At 32.3% G+C, this 22,215-nt stretch overlaps 3 protein-coding genes across 3 annotated transcripts; 2 read left to right on the top strand and 1 right to left on the bottom strand.

Annotated features, from left to right (window-relative positions):
- LOC105155721 (protein LSD1) lies at positions 1,229 to 6,192 on the top strand. The gene is made up of 7 exons (XM_011071642.2): positions 1,229 to 1,461; positions 1,568 to 1,692; positions 4,225 to 4,335; positions 5,143 to 5,252; positions 5,455 to 5,535; positions 5,653 to 5,724; positions 5,817 to 6,192. The coding sequence occupies exons 2-7, from the start codon at positions 1,581 to 1,583 to the stop codon at positions 5,856 to 5,858; spliced, it is 528 nt and encodes a 175-aa protein (XP_011069944.1). The 5' UTR covers positions 1,229 to 1,461; positions 1,568 to 1,580; the 3' UTR covers positions 5,859 to 6,192.
- LOC105155720 (RING-H2 finger protein ATL43-like) lies at positions 10,690 to 12,522 on the bottom strand. The gene has a single exon (XM_011071641.2). The coding sequence runs from the start codon at positions 12,115 to 12,117 to the stop codon at positions 10,882 to 10,884; it is 1,236 nt and encodes a 411-aa protein (XP_011069943.1). The 5' UTR covers positions 12,118 to 12,522; the 3' UTR covers positions 10,690 to 10,881.
- On the top strand, positions 16,307 to 20,522 carry LOC105155719 (glutaredoxin-C4). Its single transcript, XM_011071640.2, has 4 exons — positions 16,307 to 16,597; positions 19,418 to 19,491; positions 19,992 to 20,090; positions 20,173 to 20,522. Exons 1-4 carry the CDS (start codon positions 16,419 to 16,421, stop codon positions 20,247 to 20,249), a joined length of 429 nt encoding a protein of 142 aa, XP_011069942.1. The 5' UTR covers positions 16,307 to 16,418; the 3' UTR covers positions 20,250 to 20,522.

Here is a 22,215-nt window from a genome sequence, read left to right as displayed (position 1 = left end):
ATTTGATGCCAAATAATGAAACAGGAAAGACCTAAGAAGTAGAAGGTCGTATTATGAGTGATTCGACAGATTCAGATTCATATAGATATCCACACATATGGTACTTATATTATGCAATATATATACGATCTATCTATATACATATCATCATCTGTCTATAATGATAGACAAATAAAAAACTTTTTCAAGATCCTTATTCATCCACTGGTAATGTTCAAGATAGCTTGGTTGAACTTGCAAATTAACTCATTGTATAAGTAGACAATTGTTTTGGATTGGATTGATCCGCGCAAACTAAATTGAGTATTAAAATGAATGAATTGATCAACGTGTTATTAGACATTTATTTTGAATTTGATAATTTTCATGAGATTTCTCTCTTTTGTAATTAATTTACTTATTAAGAGAAAGTCAACATGGGAGGAACTACTCCTCCTTCCCTTCCACCTACGCGCATTCCTCAATCAACAAAGACGCGCACTGGAAATTGCAGAAGTAGTATCGGAGCCACTGTCACTTCAGTCAGCATGAATTCCTCTAAGTGGAAGCTAGCAGCTAGGATATTCCTAAGCAGGCGACTGCAACTTTTAATTTATATGTCTGCTCTAGCAATATCAGTCGTCTCATCCTTACTCTGATAGTTTCTTTGCTCTAAGAAAAAACTACGTAACCAATACAGTATCTTCCATTCAGTGATCATCTATGGAATTACAAACCGACAGGGAGTAAATTGACTTTTTTTAAAGGTAGCTGTCCTTAGACTCTAGTTTAAATTAAGAAATCATTCGATTAAAAATTAAAAGAAAAAAAAAAGTTTGGGCGTGCCACCATTCCTGGGTTTATAAAAGAATGAAATAAGGGCACTACCTATTCATTAGCAGCTGAGGACATGATTAAATTTAATAGTAAAAAATTATAAGTAATTTTGTATCAAACTTGATTGCTTATTAGACTATTTTCCAAGAGATTCCAATTTCAACTTTTTTCTACTTTTAAGTTTTATTTTGAGCTCTCACAATTTTTACTAAAATTAAACTTACAACTTCTTTTTTTTTTTTTATAAATTTATGTCAACTATAATAAAAACAGAAATTATTGTAAACAGTCCCTAAATATGATTGAGATTTAAAAAAAAAAATTAAAGAGGAATTGTGATTGCGGTTGGATGTCCAAAATTAAGAGGTAGGGGTTATAAAAATTAAAATATTATTCGGGTAAATAATGAAATTATGAAAGGGGTAGCCCACCATGACCCCATACTACCCATTCCAGTGAAAAAAGTTGAGGAGAAAATGTCAAGCGACAAGCCATCTAATTCCTTTTCCTAATTTAATCCGATAGGATTCTGTTTCCATTCGGGTTTTGGAAATTCCTACCAAAATTGCCTTCTTAGTCGCCGATGAATTGTGAATCCATCGGCCCTGTTTGTCGTTTTAATTGACTTCTGTCCTCAATTTTCTGGTGAGTCTTGCAAATTCCAATCTTTTTCTTGGATGATTTTTTGTGGGTTTCTTTTGAAGATTCTGATTCAACATTTTTCTTGACGAATTGGGTTGAATTTTTGTAGTGTGAGAAGAGGAATGCAGAGCCAGATAGTGTGCAGCGGTTGTCGGAGTCTTCTTATGTACCCGAGTGGGGCAAGCAATGTGTGTTGCGCCTTGTGTAATGCCATCACCACAGTCCCCCCTCCAGGTTATTTGCGGGTTTCTAATTTTAGTTGAACACTAAAACTTCTTGTGTATTTATGGGAAAAAGAAGATAAAGAAGGTAATTTTCTGTAGGGGGGGGGGGGGGGGGGTTAATTGTATAATGTGTTTAAGAGAATAGATTTGCAGGACTAGTAACTGAAGAAGGAAAGATTTGATTGATGGCTTATTCTGTCATATGCCAGAGAACTTCATTTTATTGGATAATGCTGTATTTTTTGGTTGTATGATTTTTGTTGAGAATTTTGCTTTCAGCACTCACTGAATGTTTGATGAATTATGCATGTATTTTTGCTATGTGGGTGAAGATTGAGGACTTGGAATTTTGTCAAAGTAACTAATTTAGGTATGTTTTTATCAGATGAATGATATTACCCCTGGGATTATGGACTTAAAGCAATATGCTTTTGAAATGAAGGCACCACCGGCATATGGCCGTATTATCTACAAACACGTGGAGGCTCTTAATCTTGAGAGTTGTTAACTTTGGCGCATGTGATTATTCTTTTGTTTTAAATGCTGAGAGCACACTCTCAATAAATTTCCCATGGCTTTGGTGTTCGATTTAGGCAATATCTTAGGGTTATTTTTATCATGTGACCATGATGAAGCCTTCGATATGCTATTTCAAAGAAGTGCTTCCTGATATCATATAATTTAATTCAACAGGACTTAGGAGCTCGACATGTGAGTGTTTGTGTTAAGATTGTTGTTTTCTTGGTGATATTACTCAGAAAAGCTTATGTTGGTGCTGTAATAATCCACTTATTCTAACTATAATAAAATGATAATTGCTGATCGTTTTGCCTGAGTTAGAAGTGAATGAAGTGTCCTCTTCAATGACTCCTCATATAATTAATATTCATGAGCCCATGGTTTAATCAAGTATGAGCATCTTCCAATCTTCTGGGCTCTTTAACTTTAAAATATTAAACCAATGCTAGATGTCTTTTGCATGATTATCTTTTGCAGACAAAACTTATAGTCAGTAGTTCATGAGATTTGTGAATCAGGTGGAGCTAAATCAGCCCCTTATTTGAAGTTCATGCTGTTATACAACTTGGGCAAGATATATGCTGGAAATTAGATACCCGTAGAACTTTTTTTGTGTGCTCGAGTGTAATCACCATATGACTTTTAAGTCACAGTCCAGTACTCAAACCATATGTTGGTCTATGGTGTAAATAAATAACAGGTATTTTAATCATTCTCAGCAAACATTTCCACAGCAATAAAACATACGGGGGTCTTAGGTCCTCAAAGCCTCATGCATTGCTTCCCCAAGATGTCTTTTTTTCTCCTAGAATGATATCGCTGCACAAGACACAGGTTTAATCATGGTTTTGGATTATCTGTCCAGTATGATAGTCATTTCTCTCTAACCCTAATTATCAATAATTATTTTGTTTACATTAAGGGCATGGAAAATTAGTTAAACATTTCTCAATCAATTTAAATGTACTATATTTTGGCCTTTGACTAAAAACAAATGTCATGTATTCAGTGCATAAACATCATTGGCACTTAGAAGATGCATTTCTTTATCACCATGCTGGTCTTCCTGCCATGAAGGCGACATAGTTGTTAATAGCGCATGGCACATCATGCGCAAGGGTGCTTTGGAGCCATGTGGCGGTTGCCTTTTTGAAGCACGGCGCATATTTGCATAAATTATTTATATTTTTATACCATTAGTATTGTTACCAAAATCAGCACGTTCAAGATTAGGTTTTAATTTTCAGCCAAAAGATCCAAGAAAAAAGCAAATTTGTTAATGTTCATTCAACCCCCCCCCCCCCAATTTTATCCCCAATTTTATAGAAAGGCCAGATCTTGCCCCAGTAGGAAAAAGCGCCATGGCTGCGCCACATGAAAGCCCAGCACCATTCTTTGAAAATGGCGCTGGGTTCTCGCCTTTTGCACCCTGGTGTGTGCCATAGCGCCCCTTTTATAACTAAAATACAGCCTGATCACCGGAAAAGGAGCTTCTTTGATTCTTGTGGAAATCCTAAATGATGGTGATCACTGATTAAAACATGCCTCAATCAGGCTGCTAGTATTTTCTGAGGTTGGATTTGTCTTAATGGCCTGTTCCTCTTTGGTGTCATGATTTTTGGTGCTTAATCGTCAGTTTTGCTAGCTTGGGTTGTTTGAGTAAGCTTTGGCATCCACATATCCACTTGTCCAATGTTAGTTTTGTTTTATTTTGAATCTTATGTTCTGAGCCCAGTTTAATGTTTGCTATGCAATACGCATTAGTAGTCAGCCATGCATCTGATATTGCTATTAACGGAAGTGCAAGGTTCATTTTTTAATTGGTCGACCCACGTTCTTAGATGTCCACCTGTAACCTGCAACACTGAGTTTGCATTTGCATTATGTGGCTGGGATCTGGTAATTCGATACAGTTCAGAATGACTATATTTGATGCATGAATATGTAGAGATTTAATACATTGTGTCTGAATCTTGGATCCCAGTTTCTGGTTTTCTGTAACTTAAACCTAGTTCATCCTCAGGAATGGAAATGGCCCAGCTGATATGTGGAGGCTGCCGTACATTATTGATGTATACTCGTGGTGCTACAAGCGTGAGATGCTCCTGTTGTCACACAGTAAACCTGGCACCAGGTAATACAAGAAGGTTGTAATGACAGAGTCTTACGCACTATAAATTAGTTATCTGTAGTTTATATTCTACTATTAGCTTGTTTGGTGATCAGAAAGCTACTAAATATTTCTTCACTGTTTAAATAGCTTAATGATTGGTTTATATTTTAGCGGGCTAAATTGAATTTTCCATAATTTTTGTTTTGATCCTTCTATGGAAGAGGCTATAAGAACCTTTCCACTTAAGCTCTCCTAGCGAGTTATTCGCTTCATTCATCACCAGACACTAATGTACTTCAGTTACTTCTGATATTTGAGGTTGTCCATGTTTCATGCAGCAACATAATAGTTTGCCTAACAAGTGTTTAGAATTGCCTTTTCTGCTCCTTTTACCACTTCTGTCCTGATATATAGTGGACAATTGACATGTTCAACCAGAAAGTAACTGAATGATTAATTGGATTTTCTTGCATAGCATTAACCTTTTTTTCTCACACTGAGGTATGCGATCTAGAATTATTCGTGCATTTTCAACTGAATTTTGCTCAAGTACATATAGTATATAGGAGGACCCATGAAAAGGTAGAATGTATCATGGAATGCTACACCTGACTGCAATATATATCAACAGCAAAAGTATGTTTTTTTTATAACATTATTGTTGCCCAATCTCACCTTTAGACCATCTAATGGTTCCGCAGGATTATTATCATCATTATATCACTGCATTTTGTTTTCAACTGAAATATCTCAATACATTTGCCCTCATTTTGAATCTTCTTTGGGTCATCTTACATACTTATTCGGGTTTTCGTCTTTCTTTTTTAGCACCTAATATCGCTCATGTCAACTGTGGAAACTGTCACACGACACTCATGTACCCTTATGGTGCTCCATCTGTCAAATGTGCTGTTTGCCAATATATCACAAATGTCAATGTAAGTGTATTTGACATATTGGCTTATTTATTCTTGGAAGGTCTGAGGCATATTAGAGAATATTCTTCTTTCCTTGTTCACACCTGATGCCCATCTATGGTAGATTTTTGTAACTATATAAGCATTCATTTGGGGTCATATTGCTGGACCACTTGTATCATTCTTGCGTATTTTTGTATTATCTCGTTGTTTCTACTGGCAGATGGGAAATGTTAGGGTCCCCATTCCTATGCATAGGCCAAATGGACCACCCTCTTCAGCACCAACGCCTTCAACTTCAACAGTGAGTTTCTGAAATGTGAATATGTCCTAAGAGATCTTCAACCAACTTACAAGGTCTCGTTCTTTCTGATAATATGTTTTTCTTTATCTCCTGCCTGGTCCTTTTTTCTTTTGGCAGGCATTGCCCAATTCTCAGAGCCAAACTGTTGTGGTCGAAAACCCTATGTCTGTCGACAAAAGTGGGAAACTGGTAAATTCTGTTGTTTATGTTTTCTGTTTTTGTCATCTTGTTCATCTCTTTCCATGGAAAACATTACTCAGAGAACATCTCAAAATTTTTAGGTAAGCAACGTGGTTGTTGGTGTGACCACAGACAAAAAGTGATCCTGCAAGAAATCTTGGGTGGATCACTGCACTATCACTAACCAGGAAGTACTCTCGACAATTGGCATTTTGCATATGTATGAGATGTGTATACTTGGCGGAAATGTATCTCATTGGCGTTGCTATGTTACGGTTTGGCGGCTCTACTATTAGTTATGCTAATGTGATGATGTATATTGAGATTCCATATATATACATATATATATGTATTATAGTGTGTAGACAGCATCTCTTCCATCATTTGTGTGGGATATATTGTCAAAGTGTAATAAGATCATTGTTCGCGACTTGTTTACATTTGTTTGAGCAAACATGTCAAGTGTTTATGTTGTAATACTGTTTCTTTGACAACAAACACCTTCATCACCCCTCACCCCCAATTTCTTTTTTCTCCATTTCTTTCAACCTGACTCCATACAATCTTCTCCGAAATCATGTTGATTTTCTTTTTTTTTGATTTTGTGAGTGTTAGCTTATCTTTGTACTGCTTGACAGGTGGATTTTTAAGTACATAGAGAGAGATATTAAATGCATAGAGAACATTTATGAACAACTCTTGGTGGCTTGCCATTGCCATTTCAGCAAATGTCTTGTACTGCATGTGTTAACATATTGCTACTTTTTAAATTAATTGAAATTACATGTATTTTTTTTTACTAAGATTTCATTTTGTAATTTTTTTTAATCCCTTCTATCATTCTTCACCAATAAAATATTGTATGAGATGTTTTCTTGTATATAGATGGACTTGTAGGAATTTGAAGGAATGAGTTAAAGCTAAATGCATGTTATGGGAAATTACTAACGAGTTTTTTTTTTTTAAATTTGACATAATTACGAATAGTCTTTAGTTGATGAAATAGGTTTAAAATTGTCAGTTTTGCTCTTGTTGTATTTTTTTCTTTTAAATTAAAAAAACATAAAAAAAAAAAAATGGACATGGTGGATGGAAACTTTTGAAAAATTGAAAAATAAAAATTGTTTACTAAGTTCATAATTTTTTGGGATAATTATTTTATCCTCATTATAATAATTTTAGTTTATTTTTATTATTTTTAATTTATTTTTAAAATTTTATATTTAAAATTGATATTAAACTTCTCAAATTATTTGAATAATTTAATAGTAATCAAACTTACACTTTCACATATTTACTATTTTATATTTTTATATTTATTTGGTTTATTATCTAATTATTTTATTTTGTTCACATATTATTATTTGATTAATTTTTTTTTTTGGGAATCATGCAAGTTAATCAATAATTATATTACTTAGTGGGAGCATTATTAAATTAAATATATACTTTTTAATATCTTTTGAAAAATTAAATATGAAATATACTGATTGAAATAAAAATTATTATATTTTATGGAAAAATGATTATTACTGACAAACAACAAGTGAAATAATAAGTAAAAATTAATATCTTTTTAATAGAGACAAAATGATTTTTAATCAATTAAGTTTATTTTAGATGTGATTTTTTTCAAACACTATTCAATTTAGTTTTTATATATTTCTCACTTTTTTTACTAACAATTCTCACTTTTAATTCTGCAACAATCTTCAATTTTTTCTACAAAAATCACTTTTCTAAAACTAGAAGTTTTTGCAAACACTTCCTATATCATGCACCCTTGAGGTTTGCTTCCGTCTAACAAATAAGTCCATTTGTCAAATTTTATCGAGTTTGCTAATATTAAAAAAAAGAATAGAAAAAAAATCTGTATCTACTTTCAAATAATTCATTATTGATTTATTGTAGGTCAAATAAATATTTTTATGACCAAATTACTCTCATACGTCTTCACGCATTAATGCATGACAGAAGGTATATTTTCACGTTATAAGGGTAGTTTAGTTATAAAAAAATATTTGACCTGCAAAAAGTCAATAATAAGTCGAGGGTAGATATCAATTTTTATTTAGATTTTTTTGTTAACATCAACAAATTTGCTGAATTTTGACCAACAGAGGTACGTATTTGTTAGGTGGAAGCAAACATTAGGGGTGTTAGATATAATTTTTCAAACCACGTGTAATTTATATGTAATTACACCAAACCTCAGGTGTGATACCCCCTCCGTAATTTATTCCATCTTATGATAATTTTATATTTAACTTAATAAGATCAATTTCTTTATTAATATAATTTTCTCCCAAATATTATAATGAGCTCCGATTTAATTCGTCCAATTTTTAATAAATTTCTATTGCAATTTATAATTTATTTATAATTAAACATAAATTTTCTTAATAATTATTAATTAGTTTTTCAATTGTATATAAAATTCTATGGACGTCACATCAGGGGAGGAGAGTATAATTATTCCTAAGTTTTTTTAAAAAATTTAAAAAAATAAATTATAATTTATAGGTCTAAAAAGATATTTTTGTCAGTTTACCATAAAAAATTGATGGAATCTGGTTAGTTTACCATAAAAATAGATGGAATCCTAACGAAAACTAATATATTAGGTTAATTATTGGATATTTCTTAAAATAAAAGAAATTAATAATTTTGCAAATAATAAGGAATATTTATAATTATATTAAACTTTATGAGAATTTGTTGTAATTTACTAATATTATAAGAATAATTACACTCTCAAACCTCGAGGTTTGGTGCAGTCTGGGGAATTACATTTAGTATCCCTGAGATTTGCTTCCATCTAATAAATAACTCCCTCCATTAGTCAAAATTTATCGAATTTGTTGATATTAATAAAAAATTAAAAAAAATTATATTTAACCCGACTGACTTATTGCAGGTAAAATAAATCTTTTTATAACTAAATTACCCTCATACGTCTTTACTTGTTAATGCATGTGAGGAGATATATTTTCATTGTTATAAGGGTAGTTAGTTCGAAAAAAATTATTTGACCTACAATAAGTCAGTAATAAGTTAATCGTGTTAAATATCAATTTTCATTTAATTTTTTTGTTAATATCAGCAAATTTAGTGAATTTTGACTAATGTGGAACTTATTTGTCATACAGAAGTAAATCTTAATTACATTAAATATAATTTCTCAACAACAGAAAATTACGTATAATTACACTAAAACTCAGAGGAGAAAAGTGTAATTATCCCTATATTATATTTAACTTTATTTGAATTATTATCGAACTTGACAATATATGTTAATAAATAAATGGAGCAAACTCAAATAAGTTTCAATTGAATTGAAATATGAGTTGCTCTCAAATAGTTTAATATTTGTCAAAATTACATAAAATCCCTTTGTATTTTAAAAATTTAGTAAAAATCCCATTTCTAATTTGAACATAAGCAAAACACTCTCCTTTGCTTTAATAAATTCAGCCCACTCTCTCTTTTTTTGGCTTTTTTGGTTGAGGTTAACGGCGTTAAATTTTTTATCGCCAGATCGTTATATTCTTACGGTGATTGGCTATTATTATATATAAATCATTAAGAATTATAAAAAATAAATTATTATTATTATAATATATTTAATTTAAAAAAAAAAAAACTCTACTCCCACATCAGCCCACCCTCGTTGCCTCCCCCGCCACCCCAACCCCAACCCCCGCTGCCTACCTCCATCCCACTCCCCGCCCTCGCCATCTCCGATCTGGCGACGTTGATGTCGCCCAAAAAAAAACAAAAAGAGGGCGCAGGTCGTGGCCCCCAAATCTAGCGACGTCGTCATCATTTAGATCAAATCTTATCGTCACCCAGACAGCAGAAAAAAGGTGGCCATCGTCGTCTTCCCCAATTTTTTCTTAATTTTTTAAATTAATTTAATTATAATCATTAAATATATATTTTAGTTAATTAAGCATAGTTTCAGATAATTATAACAATTATTAGATATTTAATTAATTATTTTATCTGATATATATTGACTTTCTTTTTTCTTTTAAATATATATAATACTAATTTAAATATAAATATCATTTATAAAAAAATAATATAATTAAAAAATATTTAACCTAAATAATAATTTAAATTAATTTATAAATTATAATTATTTAAGATTTATATTCATCTACATATCTAAATTTGAAAAATAAAATTTAATATATTATTTTTTATAAGGTAATTTTTTTTATTTTTTGGTACTTTATATTTAATATAAATATATTTTTAAAAAGTTTGAAAATAAAAAATAATGTATATAAATATGTATAAAAATATATTTTTACTTTTGGATATGTTTAAAAAAAATTGAAATAAAAAATAATAATGTATAATTTTTTTAATTCATTAATATTCATATTTGTTAAGGTATTTAAATTTTGCATTGTGATTTTAATTTAAATTATTAAGCATTAAAATTTTTATATAATATTTTCGTATTTTTAAATAAATATATTTAAAAAATTAAATTTTAGAGAGATGAAAATAAAAAAAAATTCAAAATAAGTTAAAACAAGTAAAAAAAATGCCCAAAGATTCTTATACATTCATAATAGGGGCATTTTAATCACAATGACAACAAAAAATCATAAAAGGACGCCAAAACAGTCTCCAAACTGCACCACTCGTTCGTGCAGTGCAATCTCTGTCAATTCCTAACTACATGTATTTTATATGTTTTCACTAATCAAATTGAGCTCCACTGAATTTGAAAGTATATTGAAAAAAAAAATTCCTAATTTTAGTTTATATTATTTAACAAATTAAGTTATCCATCATTTTTAAATTCTTTTTGAATTGATTATTGAGTAATTTAATTTAATTATATTCATCATATGTAATTGAATAGCAAATCCCAAAGCCTTTTCACTTGGGTCATGTTATAAAATTCTCATCATAGTATAAAAGAATTAAAATAAAGAATAGTTTAAACTCAGTACCATATTCAACTTGATCATCACATTACATTACAGAGGAGCCAATTCTTCAAGTCCCAATGGATAATGTTTCTTGGCATGAAAAGACATGAACCTTTCCCCCCCACACCTCACCCCGCCCCACATTCCAATTCCATTCCATGTATCAATCACTACAAAATCAAGAAAACAGAGTATTAAATTCTGAAGCTCTCAATCAACCAGCAATGGCAGCAGAAGAAGTGGCAGAGCATACAGCTGTACTCTGCTGCTGCTCTTGGGATTGTGAAACCCAAGCCAACCACCTCTTCACAACCCCTTCCTCCTCCCTCTCTCTCCCTCCATTATTGCTCCTATACCTACTCATCCCTGTTATTTCCGACACACTTCTCTCATTTATTACTCCCCTGTCCCTGCCACTCCCCTCCTCCTCTTCCCCTTCTCCCAGTATCATTTCTTTCCTCAGGTACAGGAACTCCGCCGCCTCCACGTCGCTCCACCGCCGTCGTCCCCCCTCCTCCGCCTCTTCTCCGCCGGATATTATGATCCGGTGTTCCAGGCGATGCTTGTCTCCTTGCACCGGCAGTTGCCCGTCTTTCCTGGAGGCTTTTGACTTCCTGCCCGGATTTTCCGAGTTGGATGATTTCCAGCTTTCCATGCTCAAATCCCGCCTCCAGTTCTCAGAGTTCCTCGTTTTTTTCCTCCTGGAATTCCAGCTGTCCAATGAAACTCTTCCCCGGAATTCCCCTCCTGGATTTTCCACGATGATTTCCAGGGAACCGCCTCTTTCACCAGCGTATGAATGCCGGCCTGAAATTCTCGGGTTCCCGTTTTCCTTCCCATTTCCCTGATCGCTATTCCGAGGTGTAACCCGACCACTGTTACTGTACAGCGATTTGGTGTCGACGAGAAGCACGTCCTCCGGGTCGACTCTGTACCGACAGAGCGGGCAGGTGGAGTGCCCGTCGAGCCATGTATCAACGCACTCAATATGGAACGCGTGCTTACATTTAGGCAGTAGCCTCAAGACCTCGTTGGCCTCAAACTTGTTTAGGCAAACAGCGCATTCGAGGCCGTCCTTCTGGCCCCTCAGGGATGAAAATCTGAACATGGGGAGAGATTCAATCACTTTCCTGTCGATCCCTGAGTTTCTTCTTGACGGAGGATAATAACCCCTGGAAGAATTCGCATAGTTGCCCCGTTTGCAGTGCTTCACATACAGAAGCAACAAAAATGTCACTGAGAAAACAGTAGTGAGAATCCCTACAATCACTGCTATCCCAGGCTTGAACGAGCTGATTCTTGATCCCGCCATTGCTGCCGACGGCGGTGGAGCACTCGCCGAGTTAGTAACATCATTTTCGTCGGCAGGTACTGCAGTGGTAAGTGAAGGATGATTGGAGAGAATCAAGAAAAAGAGAAAGGAAACAGGGAGGCTGATGAAAATGGCCATTGGAGAGTGGGGGAGCAGTATGAATTGGTTGATGAGCAACAGGGAATTGTTTTGACAGGGAGAGATGAGATTCTGATGAGAAGAGGGTGCAAGAAAATACAAAGAGGTGAAGACAAAGGCATCTAACGGAATTCATCTACATTGCTACTTTGGTACTGCTGTAGTCAATATGACATGACATGGAGCAACACAGGGAAGTTGGAGGAGGGTCTTTGTCTGAAAGACAGAAGCTTCACTTCTGAGATATATCAAACAAGATTCACAAGACAGCTTTCTGTGGATGTGTGTATATATGTGTGTATATGTATGAATGTCCGCCGCCTTCAAAGTCTAAATTGCATGTACATTTACCAACAGTGGAAAATCATTATTTAAATCAGGTCCGGATCAAATCAATCCAAAAGCAAATATGATTTATTTACTAATCACTTTTTGTACATTAATCACATAATGACAGTATTGTACTTGTCATATAATTGGTTTAAATGTAACCAAATCAAAGCCGGGTTAGAATTTCTACAACAATAGCTAAAACTAAAAAAAGTAAAATCTTATATGTATTCACGAAAATTCTAACACAGATCCGGTTGGATCCTAAATCAATTATATGAAAGTACAATACACTTATTGTATGATTAGTGTACAGTTCAAAAAAAATAACCAATCATATTACACTTATTCTGTGATTCATTTGATTTGAGTAAAAAAAATTATATATTTAGCGTGAAAAATACAACAGTAAAGATGGACATAAAGAATTCAATGATGAGAATCAACTCATGTTACCCCTAGGACTTGTAATGTGTTGATGTGGTGCAATCTATGGAAAATTTATCACACAAAATCAAGTTCGACAGAATCATAACAATTACATATTTGTTGCTGTATGATTGATCACTTTTCTTGAACAGTACATTAATCACATAATATGTATATTTTATTTATAACATAATTAATTTAAATTTGATTAATTCAATCCGAATTAGAATTTATCGGATAGTCGTCTTTTACAGATTTTATTCTATGCATACAAGAATTTCATGCGAAAACCAATCATACATTGTATGATAGAAACATGAACACATGGTATTGCGTACAATGATTAAACCACAGATTTTCTTGACACTGTTTGGAGGTCCACTTGGAAATTCTGAGGGAGCAAGGATAATACATGTACACGAGCTCAATAGTCCGTTCCTAATTAGGGATGTAATGAGTAGACAGGGATTTGAAATTCAGACCCACATCAAACAAACTCTTGACCACTCATTACATACCAAACTTGAGTAAATTGTTGAATTCAGACTATAGTTGTCCATGTAATAAGAAAGTGAGCTCCAACTAAAGTTTCAAACACTTTGTCCATAAATGAATTTGCATATACATATGTTTTTCGAAACCTTGTCATTCATCTCCTGTCCATTTATACATCCCTAGCCCATCTCTTCATCAATTAAATTAATTATTGTGTATGGACTGGTGGAAAGAGGGAGAATAGGGACGATAAATGAAATAGGTAGAGCAGGTCCCGTTTCAAATTCGGTCCAAATAAAGTAGGTTTGAATTCGAATTAATCGATTCAGATTCAGGGACGAGTTTTTATTTTGTGGACCCGATTGGGTCCGTTTCGAATATCAAATCTTGTGACAGACATACCGTAGATCCATCGTGAATAATATTTATAATTTTTTTAATATTTTTGGATTTTTTTATTTTTATTGATTGCAAAATATATTATATTTTTAATATAGATTACTTATTAGGTATTTATCAATAATCCTTTTATTTTTAAAATAAATATATTGAATAATTGAAGATAATAAAAAATTTAATTCAATTTCGAGAATTTAGACCTTGAAGCCGGTCGGGCTGGCTCATAGGTTTGACATGGGGCAGTATGAGTTTCTTGTCCAATTGGATGGAGCGGGTCGGGGTTCAAGTCTTGCAAAAAATAAGGAACATATCTCGAGTTTTACAAAACTCACGTAAAATCCACCCAATAAATAAATTTATCATGATCTTAATCAAATAAAGTAAACCTTTTTTTGAATTATTTTATCAAAAGCTGATCACCAGTCTTATAATGTTAAGTAAATAAAAAATAAATTTATTGTACTTATACATATTTCATATTTTATTATACGTTTATCTATCACACATTAATCCCGTCTACACATGTAAACAAGGCCAATGGTTAAAATTTAACATAAATTTATGATTTTCCAAAGCTATCCTATAATAAGATAAAACCTCACCATTAACCATGTCAACTCAAGATGACTTCTATATCAATTGGTACCAAAATTAGGTTTTTTGGGATATTAAGACAACATTTAAGAACAAAATACACATATACCCTAAAACATTCAAGACATAACTGGCAGATAAAAATTAGGGTGAATTACAATAATCTCCCTTGAGGTTTAGCATAATTATAAATATTTTTTCATTGTTTGAAAAATTATCAATATTCTCCTGATTTTAACGGCCGTCTAACAATTAGCTCAATCCGTTAGGTTTCCTTCCTTTTTTATGCTAAACTGATCAAAATGCCATTGTGGATCAAAAATTATAATTTTATTTATTTTTTAAAACTTTTTGATTTTTTATGGACTAAGTAGATACTTTCTTTTTATAATTTTTAAAAAAAATTCATCCACCCCTTCGTTTTTCTATAAGTTTTATTTTTTTAAAAAAATAAAAAATATAATAAGAGCAAAGTTGATAATTTCATATATCCATCCAAAGATTACATAATTTCATTAAACATGAGGGGGATTTTGCAATTTTTCAAACAATAAGGTGTAGTCATAATTACGATAAACCTCATCATAATTTACCCTAAAAATTAATTCAACTCAAATAAAATATCCCAACTCTTTAGGTGAGCATTTCAGTCTTTATCAAAATTTATCAAGAACATACACATGCACTTTATAGATTGTAGCGTATCCCTTGGCCTATCGAAGGAAACACTACTTGATTCATGATTGTTGTACTATATCTTTTTTTTATTTATGAAAATTACATTTACCGAATTTTTTTTTGTCAAGAACAGGTCAAAACTAAAATAAACATGATATTAGCCAAATTAGGAGAATATCCAGCCTAATCCTTCATTGTAAACAATGCCTCAGAGTCTTAATGAAAGGAATTACAGCTAATTATTTTAAATTTGGGTTAATTTCCCTTGCACTCACTACTAAAATGCAAAATTACACATTAATTCAAACAAAAATTGAAATTAAATTTTCACCCCTTTTAAAAAATCTCATTTTACAATTATATCATTTTCATTAGAATTTGGATAGAAAATATTGACATCGGCAAAAAAAATGTATAAACTTTCAATCTTACACTTCGTTCAAAGTTTTGTATAATTTATTAAAAAAGATACCTTAATAATATTTTTATACCTATAAGAGAACAAATGTAAAATATATAAAACCAAAAGGGTGTAATTATATTAAAATATTATCCCCAAATCATTACTTTTGGATAAAAAATAGTTGCTGATAAATGAACGGGTTAATTACACTTGAACCTCCTTTAAAAATACGAAATTTCATTTTTCCTTTAAAAAAAATCAAAATTTCTCTTACCTACCTCCGAAATTTCACTGTTTGTACCTAACCCCATTTTGTTGGGATTTGGTAATGATGTTTACCTCAATCCATATGTGTGTATATATTATATTTATCCCTTTATAAGTAAAAAAAATATACCGGAATGTTAATGAGGAAAAAAATTTAAAATTCATAGTAAATTTTTTTGCTTGCATTAGCATTTTTTCATCCAAATTCTAACGGAAAGGATTAAATGTAAACAGTGAATATTTTAAGTGGACGTAAAATGTAATTTCAATTTTTTTTTAAAAAAAATATAATTTTACATTTTTAGATGGGATCTAAATGTAATTAATCCTAAATAAATAGAAAAGACTTATCATATTATCAACAACATATATATGCTGAATAATGCATAATATTAACATTTTATGCAAATTTTTTTGCCCAACTTAGTATTTTTATCTAAATTCTAATAAAAGAAGAATGCAATTACAAAAAAATTATTTTTGGAGGGACGCAAATGTAATTTTAAAAAATAGAGGTGTCCGTATATTTTTTTAAAACTTATTTAAAAAAAGCGTAATTTATTTGCATAATATATTTTTTATCTAAAACTTATTTTTCATTCCACAGTAAAATATTCCGATTGCCCAAATCTACCCGAGCCAGCCTGCGCCGTAAAGTTCCGATCTTGAAGTGAACTGTCGATTCAACTCTGATTGCACTGGAAAAATGGCGAAGCCTTCTGCAAATGAAGGAAATCAATTCATTTCAGTAATCACGTTACTGGTTACCCTTTTGCTGGCGTCGTATACCGTATATGTCGAAGCAAAGCCAAAATCTCCATCTGCTTTTGTGAAGAAGACCATCTCATCTAATTCCATAGTTATCTTCTCCAAATCTTACTGCCCGTACGACCATTTTCTTGAATTCTTTTGCTTTTGTTTAATATTCTTTCGGTGGTTTTATGGCCCTGTTCTTTGTTGTGATTTGTTGTTTGGGGTGTGATTGTTGCTGCAGATCGTGGGGGTGAGTTGAGTTTTAGGCCTTTTTTTATGGGCTTTCTGATTTTCTGTTAAGTATCATTCATCTTAGGTTGAGATTAAGAAATTATTGGTGTGTAAAGATTGTCATGTTCATGAGCTTCTGATGTGTGATTGAATATGGTTGAAGTATCAAAATCTGACTTCACCTGTTGAGGGGTTTATTATATGACTGAAATGTGTTTTGCCCTTAACATTACAGGAACTAAGAGTTATGCCGTTTGGTGAATGGTGATACAAAATTTATATGTAAATCATAAGTTTGGGCCCCTTGATCTGGAATGGGTTTCTCTTTAGTTTGCTTTCCATTCTATTGTGCAACTTAGAGAATTTAGCTAGTAAAATGAAGTACTGGTGGCGAATGGATGTGGAAGGCCGAAGGAGAGGAAGGATTTTACATTGGGCACATACGAAGGGTTTTCTCTGACTGAAATTAGCACTTACACACTGGCATGTGCTTTACCATGGCCAGTTATTAGAACTTTTACATCAGCTTTTTCTTGCAATCTTCCTTTGTATGAAAGGAAATCTGCAATTGTCCACTTGATGGAATGCAGATAAAAACAAGTTTTATGGTACGCTATTGTACTTGGGTTATGGGTACTTCACCAATAATGTGGATTGTAAATGGCATACAATGCTAGTGGCTATTCTTGTATAGGATGTGGTATCTTATAAAGGTTAAAAGATAACTGGTTTAGGTAATAGTTTTCTAAGTTTGTAGATAGAAGCACTAAAATGCATGAGTGGCGTAGAGAAGGAATAGTTCGAGGAAATAGTTTGGAAGTCTCTTTCTTCACACTTTTGAAACATCAACTTAGACCTATTTATATTTATAAATGGTAGATTCTTGAGTAATTGACATGAGATTTATGGTTAGGAAGTAGTAACTTTCTTAGAAAGCCTTAGTTTTCTAGAGATTCAACCTTGCAACTTACATAAGTTATTTTTTCCCTTTCTCTAGATTTTACTAAAGCACGTTAATACTTCTCCTTAAGGCGTTTATGCGAGACTCCAAGCATCGTGCATAGTTCTTTTAATTTGTGTTGCGGAAGTGAAAATATCTTCATGTTGCTCACCTGTGTTGCTTGAGCTTTATATTCTCTCTGTTAGTTGCTTTCATTAAGAACTTTTAGTATTGTTGATTTGGTATTGTAGTAGGTTACAGTGTGCTCATCTTGCTTCAAATGTGGACTCATACCATATGCCAACATCTTTGATACCTTATAAGTATTCCAGAATTATCTTCGCTGGCCGATAGTGTACTTGGGTAGACTCTGCGTAGATCTTGATAGCAGACTTGGGGCAAACATAATTTTTATGGATGTTAGATATATAGTAATTTCCCGATGAGACTTTCAGTAGATGGAGCTGTCAACTTTCTTTGACGAATCTTCTTTCTTATTAATGGGCTTTGTAAAAATCTAGAAGAAGAAAAAATAGCTCATGCAAGTTGCAAGGAATCTCTAGAAGACTAAGGCCAATGAATCTCATATTGCTGAGCAGGATAACATTCCAATTGTAACTATGAATAGTAGGTTGATAGTTTGAGGGTGTGAAGGAGACTTCAGAACCAATTCCTCCAACTATTCATTCTCCAGTCCACCCATACATTTTAGTGCTTCTATCCACAAACTTGGGAAACTAATACGAAACCTCTATTTTTCAAATTGTTAACCAACAACATTAATTGTCACCAATTACATCTTTCAATCATTATAACAACAATAGTACCAAAGCAATTATTCTGCTGCGATCTCTCCCTCTTTTTCTTAGAATACCACATCATTGTTTTCTGAAGCAATGTGAAAGAACTGGAGTATTAATTATAGACTGTGCGGAACCTTTCACGAAAAAATCATATCTAACTGGGGACTGCAATTCAGGTTTATCTTGACCTTGGTATGCGATTAGCTGAATCAATGGAATGTGTAATAAACAGAGAGCGGATGCTACCTAATGTTGTATTAGTTTAGAGCACCCTCTGTTACTGATCCTTTCCTCAGTAACTGAAGTTAAGGAAGGCTTTTATTTATTTATTTTCGGAAGGTTAAGTGTTCTATTTGCTCATGCCATCTTTTTGGAGTGTCCATCAAAACAAATTTATATACCTATTCTGGGAGTAGCATTAATGTGTGATGGGGGTGTATTTATTTCATTAGATTCATATTATAATTTCAATTAGAATATTTAGAAGTTTCTTGAGGGTTCCATTTTAGGGTCCTTTTGAAGTTCATCTTGAATCCACAAAGCCAGGATTTTCCGAACTTCAGTCAATGTCTACTATAGATCTTATTTAGTCTAATATAATGATCCGAAATAAACAAGGTTTGATTCATGTGTCCAACTGTCATCATGCTTGGTGCTTTTAATCGACGCATAGAAGCTGAATATGCTGTTGTTCTGGATTGTAATATTCCACCCGGTAAAAAGTTGTATGGTGAAACCTAAAATGTTTCACATTTATGGTTAGACTTGCTTCCTTTAAGCTGTTATTATCAATCTCTACCAAGTCCAAGGTATAAGTCCTTTCACGTTTTAATCTTGCTTGAGTGCATCTTGAGAAGTGGTACAATTTGGGGGAACTTGTAACTGAAAAGTTAGTTTAACCTTTTGTTAAACATTGATAAATTGATAATTGCAGTGTCGTTAATATTGTTGCTTTCTGTTGCCGTAATCAACATGTAGATACTGTAGAAGGGCAAAAGGAGTCTTCCAGGAGTTGAAACAGGTGCCACATGTTGTTGAACTCGACGAACGAGGTTTGTCTTTCAGAAGCTCTATTTATCATTTGAATTCTACATATATTTATTGTTTGGATAATCTGCAGATAGAAATTGCAAAGATCATTTCTGATCGCAATTCACACGAGCTATTAAGATAGAAAAGATAACTGGGAGTGAATTTGCAGCTTAAGATGCAGTCCATCACATAATTGCAGCTTGAAATACTTATCCACGCATATATTTTAACATACATTCTCGCCCTATATAAGCAGATGAAAGCAGCATCTGTGCACCAGTGGGAACCAGCCAGAAAACCAGTAACATTTTAACAATCTCAATAATTTAAAGGATGACGAGTTAAACGAATTACTTCTGGGTTCTTAAACAAAACGCCCAACTTCTAGCAGTTGTATTTATGTGGTTTCAGCGTTTCAGGCTTCTAATCAGATGAAACTGAAGAAACTAACACAGAACAACCACACTTCTCTCTGTCTGTCTATCTATCTATAGCTTTTCATTGTCTTTTTTGTTTGAAGATGACGGTGGTGAAATTCAAGATGCTTTGAGTAAGATTGTTGGGAGGCGAACCGTTCCACAGGTTTTCATAAACGGAAAGCATATTGGAGGCTCTGATGGTACCTTGTTTATCTATTCCAAATTCATTTTTAGTTCTCTTATTGGCCGTTTCCTGTTTAATGAGCAATTCCTTGTTCGCAGACACTCTTGAAGCATACGAAAGCGGGGAACTCCAGAAACTGTTAGGCATTGGTACCGGGGGCAAGGAAGATCTTTGAGGCAGTGATCGCTCCGGATCCGCCTTATGTTTGTTCACCAATTTTTCTGGAGAATTCAAATACTGATTTCGAAGTGATGTTCTGCTTGTCTTTCCTTCAACAGTTTTAATATGGTAGCTTTTAGAGTTGCCCAAAGCAGTGAAAGTACTTAGAATTTTGGCCTTCTCTTATGTCTTCAAATATCCAGTTTCTTCAGTAAATGAATGTATATTGATATGGATTGTCTGCAGGTACTTAAATTAACAATGCCACCCATCTGGTTTGTAGTTCCAATTTCGATATAAATCGTCGTATCGTAGGAGGTGTTTGCCCAAAAAAATAAAATAATAATAATATTCAAGCGATGGTTTTAATATTATCATTAACTATATATATTTACTGATAATTTTTATTTTAGTTATAATAATCATGTATGTCATATGTTGAACAGTAGTAAGGGATAATTACGTTCTCTTCTCCTGAGATTTAGTGTAATTATATGTAAATTTTCTATGGTTTTAAAAATTACATTTAGTACTCATGAGGTTTGGTTTCGTTTAATAAATAAGTTTATTTATTAATTAAAAATTTACTGAATTTATTGATATTAATAATAAAAAGAAAAATAAAAATTCATATTTACTTTTGATTGACTTATTATTGATTTCTTACAGGTTAAATAATTTTTTTATGATTAAATTATTTTTATATATTTTCACACGCTAATACATGTGAGGAGGTATATCTTTACCGTTATAAAGGTAGTTTAATTCAGAAAATTTTATTTGATCTGCAATAAGTCAGTAACAAGTCAATCGAGAATAAATATTAATTTTTATTCATTTTTTTGTTAATATTAACAAAGTAGTACATTTCGACTGACGGAGGGATTTATTTATTAGATGAAAATAAATCTCAGTAATACAAGATATAAATTTTCAAACCACAAGAGGTGTACGTGTAATTATATATAACAAACCTCAGAAAAGGAGAGTGTAATTAACCTTAGTAATAAATATTTTGTACAACTTATCATTAGCAAGAATGACTGAAAGTTGTGCATAAAGTTGTTGAGGACAACAATCAGTGACATGTATAGTGAAATAAATTATCACTATAGACGTGTCAATAATTAATAATAGTAACAACTTTATACACAACTCTCGTCATCACTAAACATATATTATTAATACCAACTTTAAAATTTTGTGAGTAATATTATAATTTATTGCCGTGAACGTGAATTTTAAATTGCCTATAAGTGTGGTAAAATGATAATTTTAATGAAATATAAGGGCTTTTCAGCAAACACCGATTTCTTGATTAATTTTCAAGAATCAACCTAGCTACACGTTTTGCCATGTCAAAGATAAGTACTTAATTAAATGCATTTAATTTCTAGATTTAGATGTTCTCAGTAACTATTAACAGAAAAATTTGATCTTGTGGATACAACAAAAATGATTATTTTCCCACCAATTCACTAATTAACCTCTGAAAAGCTTAGATTAATTATTACAAGTACGATATATTTAACGTGCGATTGCACCTCATCATATTAGCCAATACCAGCCCAATTAATTGATCCCCACTACGAGAAATATGATTTGTTGTCGTGATTAATTAATATAGTTAAAAGTAAAAAATTGTGAGAAATATTAATTAACAACTGCCATTGGTCATTGTTTCTATAGCTAAGGAATACATCAGTTTTAGCTAAAAAAAAAATGAAAAAAATACTTTGACTATAACTAAAATTACGATAAATATTAATTTACTGTGGTTAAAAATTAATTTTTTATACTGATTTTATTTTATCGTAGTGAATAATTGATTTATTATGGTTTTTATGTTGTATAGTGTAATATAAGAAATAATATATATTTTTTATTAACCCTCCAATCCCACGAGGAAGAAAGAGAAATGAAGAGAATGAAATAATGAAACTATGTAATTAATTAGGGAAGAAAAAGAGTTGCCGAAATTA

The sequence above is a fragment of the Sesamum indicum genome, linkage group LG2 (assembly GCF_000512975.1).
Source record: "Sesamum indicum cultivar Zhongzhi No. 13 linkage group LG2, S_indicum_v1.0, whole genome shotgun sequence".
Classification (NCBI taxonomy): Eukaryota; Viridiplantae; Streptophyta; class Magnoliopsida; order Lamiales; family Pedaliaceae; genus Sesamum; species Sesamum indicum.
Note: the sequence above shows the minus strand (reverse complement) of the source record. Positions and strands in the feature narration are given on the sequence as shown.